Raw genomic sequence first — 7,797 nt, forward strand, 5'->3', positions numbered from 1 at the left:
CTCTTAACAATTTATTGAGTAACAAATTCTCTCGCACGGATTTAGCCTTTAGGCTATTTTGATGTTAGCTCCTCATGAAAATATCCGTCATTTTGATGAATTCTTTGACTATTTGCAGCATGTAGAAGATCATCATCTTTACTCTGCAAATTTTATGCATTTTGGCTCTCCAAAAGTGTGGTATGGTGTGCCTGGTTATGCTGCATCTAAATTGGAGGAGGCAATGAAGAAACACTTACCTGATTTGTTCGAGGAGCAACCAGACTTACTACATAATCTGGTTGGTTTCTGCATTGTAAGAGAGTCTATTAGTGTAGTATTTGGAGAGGCCCCAAGTTTTCTCTACCAAATTTGAAACTCACATTGCGTTGTAACCCTTGAAGCTTGAAAAACTTGCAAATTTAGAGAAACTCTAGAAGAAAAACTTCTGATAATCCCGTGAACGATTTTCCCAAGCTAGTAATGATGTTTTTTTAAACATTTTTGATAAAACAATTTTATTTGAACTTTTATTAAAGTACAGTATAACCTATTTGCTCCCTGATTGGCAGATAACACAATTGTCCCCCACTATATTAAGAGCAGCTGGTGTTCCCATATACAGGGCCGTGCAAAGGCCAGGAGAATTTGTTATAACATTCCCGAAGGCTTACCATGCTGGATTTAACTGTGGATTTAACTGTGCTGAAGCTGTCAATATTGCACCCATTGATTGGCTGCCTCATGGGCAGATGGCTGTAGAGCTATACAAAGAACAGAGGCGTAAAACCTCAATATCCCATGATAAGCTTTTATTTGGTGCTGCAAAGAAATATGTAGGAATATCAGAGCACTTTCCTGAAATAGAACTCAATGCCAGTTTTTCTGCATGGGAAAGATCATTTACACAGTATGAAGTTCTTGTCAAGGTTTTGAAGGTATAGTATCTGAACAATTTAACAATTTTCTAGTTGGTTTTTTTATACAACCACATCAATGCTTCCTACATGTTGGCTATTTACCAGAAAATCCCTCAGTTTACGAACATTACCAGAATATTCCGCACTTTGAAAATTTGCTATTACGTAGGGTATTCTGGTAGTTTCTGAAAATAGAGAGTATTCTGGTAAATATTCAAAAAGTTGGTTATTTTCATCTTTTCCCCAATTTTTATTGCTTTTGGATTTTTTGAAGGCTTGACTTTGCAAGATTCTTTCTTCATCTGTAGGATCGCGTGGATTTGGAGCATAAACGACGAGCTTTGGTTGAAAAATTTGTGCATGTTGAGAAGATGCTGAGTGATTTTGATATTGTTCATGAAAGAGAGTGTTCACTATGTCATTATGACTTGCATCTTTCTGCCATAGGTTGCAAATGCCAACAAGAGATATACGCATGCTTGGAACATGTGCATGACCTTTGTACATGCGATGGAACAAAAAAGTATGCATTATATCGCCATAGTTTATCTGAGCTAGATACTTTTGTGGCAACTTTAGAAGGAAATATTCATGCAGAACTTTGCAATGAAAATGTATTGTCAAACATTTCTGAAGTAGAGACATCAATGGCAACTTCTGAGAAACATGCTGAGAACAATGGAAATATAGATTCTATGAATGGACTATCTGCATCATCTGCAACTCTCATGCACAAAATGTTGAACGAAAACATGAAACTTCCTCAGAACATTAGTGCATCAAAGATTAGGGAACATGCTGAGTTGATTGTGCTTAGTGATGATGAAGATTGTCATGATAGGCATTCTATTTCTACTATTGCATGCCTTAAAGGTGGAGTTAGCATGGATTCTACCACAATGGACTTGAATCTGCTACCATCAAGAACAATGAATCAATGTAATGATAATGAAGATTATCCTGAGCGGCATTCTGTTTCTACTAATGCATATACAAAACTTTCAGTTAGTGAGGATCGGAAAACAATCAATTTGAATATGTTACCATCAAGAACAATGGTACAATGTGGTGATAACGAAAACTGTCCTGACACACATTCTATTTGTAAGAATTCTACTGCAGTGGACTTGAATGTGCTACCATCAAGAAAAAAGCAATGTGCCATCAATATTGGTTGGAATAATATGCCAAAGACTTCGCAGTTGGGATGCATGGATGGAATTTATATTCACAAGAATGATCATTCAATGGGGTCACAAGCAGGGTCTACAGATCAAAGGTCTACCACATTGATGCATCAAAGACATATGGAGAATGAACATGCTGATTTGGCCTTGAAACTGCATACTAACTTTCAAATGAACAATGTGGGATTGGACAGTGAATGGCTACAACTAGGAAATGATAACAGACATTCACAAGTGGATAATTCAGCGTCCTGTCTTTCAAGTCAAAGTGAACGTGACTTGAGTTTTGATGCCCTTGTTTCTACTTTCATACCTAGAAACAATTCAAAAGAGAGTAACTACTTATCAAGTAAATGGCAAGGTCGTTATTCAGTCGATCTTCTAAATGCTGGTAGAATTGTGGCAGGAAATGCTTGGTGCAACAAAGATGCAATTTTTCCTGCAGGTAATAAATCTGCATTCTCTGAATAAAGGACTGAACTTCAGAATGTATAAGAATGATTCAAGAGTTTTAAAAGGGACAACTTTGGTATTTGTTAATTATGTAGTGTTTTTATTTTGCTAAGTTCCATTATTTTGATTCTAGTTTCAATAGGGCGTATAGTATGACACTTGTTGGTGATTCTTCATTATTGGTAGTGTTTGAAATGGGCCATCTTTGGAAATTATTAGTGATGATTTACTTTTTTGTATAGGTTTTCAAAGTTGTGTTTCATTTCCAAGTATTTTAGATCCGTCTCAACCGTGTTTATATGTATCTGAGATTCTAGATGGTGGTCAGGAACCCCTTTTCAAGGTAATACTGCGAGGAATATCTGAATGTGCCAATGTCATTACCAATTCATGTAGTATGGATTCTCTATTTGCAATGTCATTATTGATTCATATAATTTTATACACACTTCAGGTTTCCATGAAAGATTGTCCCACTGAGGTGTTTGTCCATCCTAACATTGATAATTGCTGGCAAATGGTTCAAAAGAGAGTAAATATGGCCATTCAGCTTCGTCATGGCCATTGCAAGGTGGGGTTGCCATCTAATGAAGTTCGGGGATATGAATTGTTTGGTTTTACATCCCCACACATTATTAAGGCAAGTCTCTCTCTCTCTCTCTCTCTCTCTCTCACACACACACACACACACATGCGCGCGCGCGCATTCATGCACGCACGAGATACACACACACGCATTCACGCACGCACGAGATACGCATGTAGACATTTTTTGAAATTCTTGATTTGCTCTAGAAAATTCACCAGGGATTTATTCATGTAGATAATTTGTTCTAATAGTTCCAATAAAATCTTTAAAGCTAAATTTTTTGTGGATAGATATGTTTCACAAATTGTGATTTGTACATACACATTATTGAGGCCAGATTTTTTTCATTGCATGCTTTGAATTTGTATGTGATTTCTCATAGACTATAGGTTTTTCATGACATGCATACATTGTCATGAGTAGAGGTTTCTCATGGAAAGACGTATTTGGCAAATTTTTAGTTATTTTCTTTGAAAAAATGTTAAAAGAGTCAAAGCTTTTCAGGTAGACATTAGTTTCAGATATATACCTTGTGAAATGCCAATAATAGAGGATCCTCAATGTTCATGTAGACATGTTTTGAAATTATCTTTATACTTGAAAAACGTTAAAAGACACGTTTACAAATGTCTCTATTTTTGTGATGTACATTTAAAAAAAGGTTTCAGATAAGAGGGGGTTTTATGACTTTTTTTGAAATGATTTATGCTGGAAGGTAGATGTCAAAAGACATGCTTCAAGATTTGTGAATAACATCGCAAAAATGTTGAGAAGGGTTCTCAAGAAAGAAATATATTACTAATTTTCATTAATAAAAAAATTTGCAGGCAGTAGAATTGTTAGATAGGCATCACCAATGTCTCGAATATTGGGCAGCTGCAATCAAATTATTTGGAAATCAGATTTGGACACGAAAGAGGAGCTTTCATCAACCATCTGAAGTCTCTGGATTCCATTGTGAATAGATTGTTAAGAGCAACATAGATCCTTACACAATATAATGCCTTGGTAGAAGACGTGGCATTTGTGGATGCAATGTGAGCAATTGTCACGATAGGTAGTTTATTGCATGAGTGGCTGAAAATTTGTGTGGAATCACATATTTTTTCCATTCATCATTTCTTTTTTCTTTTCACTTTTGGAGGGCAAACTTCATCTTGCCTACATTCTCCATAATGTGGATGGAATTGTGTATATCTTTTGATGTATAACCTTTTGTGGTTGCCTACTAGAAGAGCTCCACTTTGTCAAAATGGCAAGAAGGTATAGAAGAAAAGCAAACACCTTTGAGGGGTGCACATGCGGAGAAAAGATAAAAAATAAAAATATTTTTTGACATTTGTTCTGATGTCTCGTGCCCATCAGAAAATCATTTATTGACTGTCAAAGAAGATTGATTGATATATGGGAAGTATAAGATTACTTGTGACAAATTGGGTAATAATCTGTAAATTGGCTATATACGTTTGTATCATATGCAAAGGTTTTTTTTCCTCTACTTGTTTGTGGAAAGCCACCTAGTAAAAACCATTTTTGGTTGCAGTCTCACGACTTAATCAAAACAAATATTTGCATGGGTGATAGTTGCTTTTCTCGCCATCTTGAGAATGACTGAAGAATATGAAGATGTTTACAAATTCAAGTTGAAAGAGGTGCTTGAAAGAGATGTATGGCTTGCACACATGGATGCTAATTGGTCGACCATTATTATTAGTTGTGTTATCGTAGATGGGCTTTGCTTGCATAGTATGAATCAAAATCCAATAGATATGAAGAGAATCTTTGAAAATATTCATGTGATGGGATGAGCATACTAGATGGGTCAAATTGTGTAGGGATGAGAATACAATTATATCGACATCTAATGTAGTTTTAATTAAAAGAAACCTTTAGACAATAGAAGAAGAGAATACATGTTTGGATAGCATTATTGTATGATTCTTGCAATACTAGTTTGATCCTTCTATTTCCATATATGGACGTTCAACACTTTGACAATAATAAGCATAATTAGAGTCTTAGGCATAATAATTGGTGTATTCACTTGCACATACCTCCTATAATAAATTTTCTAGAGTGAGAAGTGCATGAAGAACAAACATATGTCTAGGGGATTTCGTGAAGTATCTCCAAATATTTCTACCCCTTCATATTGGGAGTGATAGATTTCACAATATGTATGAGCATCATTGTTGGTCTATTTTATATTGAATTCCATCCTTGAAAATAATTATATAGATACTTTGTATTTATGATTGATACATGGAGATCACATATTGTTGAAGAAAAGGCTGAAATACATTATCACCTTAGGTACCAACTATTTCAACAAATTTGTATAGGGATAGTTTAACAATATGTAGCAACAATAGTCCCGACTCTCAATGATACAAGGTAATTGGCATGATAATTCCATGTTATTAATGATGGCAACAAGTACATAGGGTAAAGGGAGCATTTGATAGGTTGGGCCACTACTTCATACAAAATGTGATCATGGAAACCTTATGTTCTAATTTTCTATGGGACAAACATGTGTAGCTACATTGATGGTTTTGAAATCTTGTAGAGGCATATATTTGGTTAGGAACTTTATGTATATATGTGGGAAGTACATGCTTATTCATACCCTTTCTGGCATGGAATTCAATTGCCATCAATGTTCTTACAAAGGATATGTTGAGACAACGCCACAATTTTGAACCATTCATTTGCTGGGAGATCTAGCCTTCCATATGACCTAGCACGAAGACAAAATATTGTTTATTTTGCACCAATAATTGTAGATGCTTGTCTTGTCACCGACATAGATATCTTCCTTTAGAATGAGGAAATTTACTTGGTCACAATGGAGGTTTTACGTAAAAGGAATAACATCAACCCTTCAAATGGTAATGACATTAAGTGGTGACCATTAAAAATCTCATATGATGAGGAATACATGTATGTATCAAGTTTAAGTTAAAAGTTATATGGTAAGTATTTGATTCACACTCCTTTTCTATGTACTAAAAAGGTAACTTGGTGTAGTGTTTGACACTTGTCAAGGCCATGGTTGCCTTATAGAAGAAGAAGAAGAAGAAGAAGAAGAAGAAGAAGAAGAAGAAGAAGAAAAGGGTCTTTCTCGTAGCACTAATGGACAAGCTACAAGAAAATATCCATGGAGTTGAGTGAGAGAAGCAAAAGAAGAGACGAGAAGATGATATAAGCGAAGGGGGTCGTCATCATCATGATCATGAGGGAATTGCCAGGAGTTCCAGTAGAAAAGATGTAGAGGTCGGTCATGATGACACACCTTTGCCACTGTGTGTTCAAGTTGTGCAAGAAGGTATTGAAGTCGAGCATGAGCGGCCTTCTTTCATGCAGAAGGTGATGGGCAAAGTAGGCTATGGAGATATTGGGAAACATGAGGTATTAGAGGGAGAAAATAATCATCATCATGGACATGAACAACTACAATAACAAAATATGGCTAGAGAAGATGTTGGATCAAGAGACTCGGATGATGTCTCGGTGCCTGGTGTCCGCGTTGTGGTGGAAGACGTCGAACAAGATGTGGACTCCTCTCTTGTGGACAAGATGAAGGGCAAAATCTCCCAGAGGCTAGAGAGGAAAGAAGAGCATGCCCAACATGGTCTTCAATCCTTCTTTCCCTTATGAATCATATACATAAAGTTGGTATTTTGGTAGATGTTCATGTCCAAATGATCATTTAGCTTTGGCAAACTAGAAGTTCTTGGATCGAGTCATTTTTGTTTTGCTTACTATGATTGTACTCTAATTCATGAGAGTTGATCTATACATAGATTTAACTTTCACTTTGTGATCTCGTTAAGTTTGTTTGTTCTCCCATTTTCCAACAAGTCGTTTGAAGAAACATTGTTGGCTATGTTCTTATTGTGTTTTATGAGACATCGACAAAATTTGTTGCAATGTTTTTTGCCCAATTGTTGGCTTGAAAATATATACACGATGTGAACTTTCATATGCCAAGAGTAAATTTAGTTATTTGGTCACTATGCTTGAATCTTATTATATGTGAAAGTTTCATCAATCTTTAAATCATGGACATATTTTATTATATATGTGGGTCATCTTTTAGAGTCTCTTTAATTTGTAAAATGCGTTGCACTCCTTAGCAAACAACCTTGCTTAGAAATGATAGAAATTGTCATTTTAGATGGATAGTTGCTACCATGAATTTCAAATAATGTCTTTATTTAAGCATATGATACGTTTTTTGCGGTTTGAATCTTGATTTAAAGAGTGGTTCAATTCAAGAAGCATTCTATTTGACAAGCCTAGCTATTCACAAATGAATGGCCACTTTAATTATTAACTTAATCTTTTGTGAGAATGTAGAATCGTTACTTGGAGTGGATAAGATTTAACTAGATTCCAACGTGGAATTGCTCCTTAAATCGTTATTTAGAACATAGTGGGAAGATCAAGATCTATGACCCACCACATATTGAATGAATCTTAATTATGTGTGGCAAGCTTAATGTTCATATGGTTGAAATGTGAAGATGATTTGTATGGCAAACTTACTACAAATGGTTGGTGTGACAAATCTCAAAGGTATGACAAGTTGTGGGAAAATGGAGAAACAAAATTGATCTTCGTATATATCCTTACATGGTCTAGAATGGTTGGTGTGAACCTTATT

The 7,797-nt window shown here is 35.4% G+C and overlaps 1 protein-coding gene across 1 annotated transcript; it reads left to right on the forward strand.

Annotated features, from left to right (window-relative positions):
* Window positions 1-61: 61 nt before the first annotated feature.
* Window positions 62-4,587, forward strand: LOC147847450 (putative lysine-specific demethylase JMJ16). Its single transcript, XM_087339182.1, has 6 exons — window positions 62-280; window positions 552-917; window positions 1,208-2,531; window positions 2,782-2,882; window positions 2,994-3,183; window positions 3,960-4,587. Exons 1-6 carry the CDS (start codon window positions 62-64, stop codon window positions 4,091-4,093), a joined length of 2,334 nt encoding a protein of 777 aa, XP_087195308.1. The 3' UTR covers window positions 4,094-4,587.
* Window positions 4,588-7,797: the final 3,210 nt, after the last annotated feature.

Source organism: Azolla caroliniana, unplaced genomic scaffold (assembly GCF_043228905.1).
Source record: "Azolla caroliniana isolate FFs.n. ecotype wild unplaced genomic scaffold, voAzoCaro1.0.p SCAF_1008, whole genome shotgun sequence".
NCBI lineage: Eukaryota > Viridiplantae > Streptophyta > Polypodiopsida > Salviniales > Salviniaceae > Azolla > Azolla caroliniana.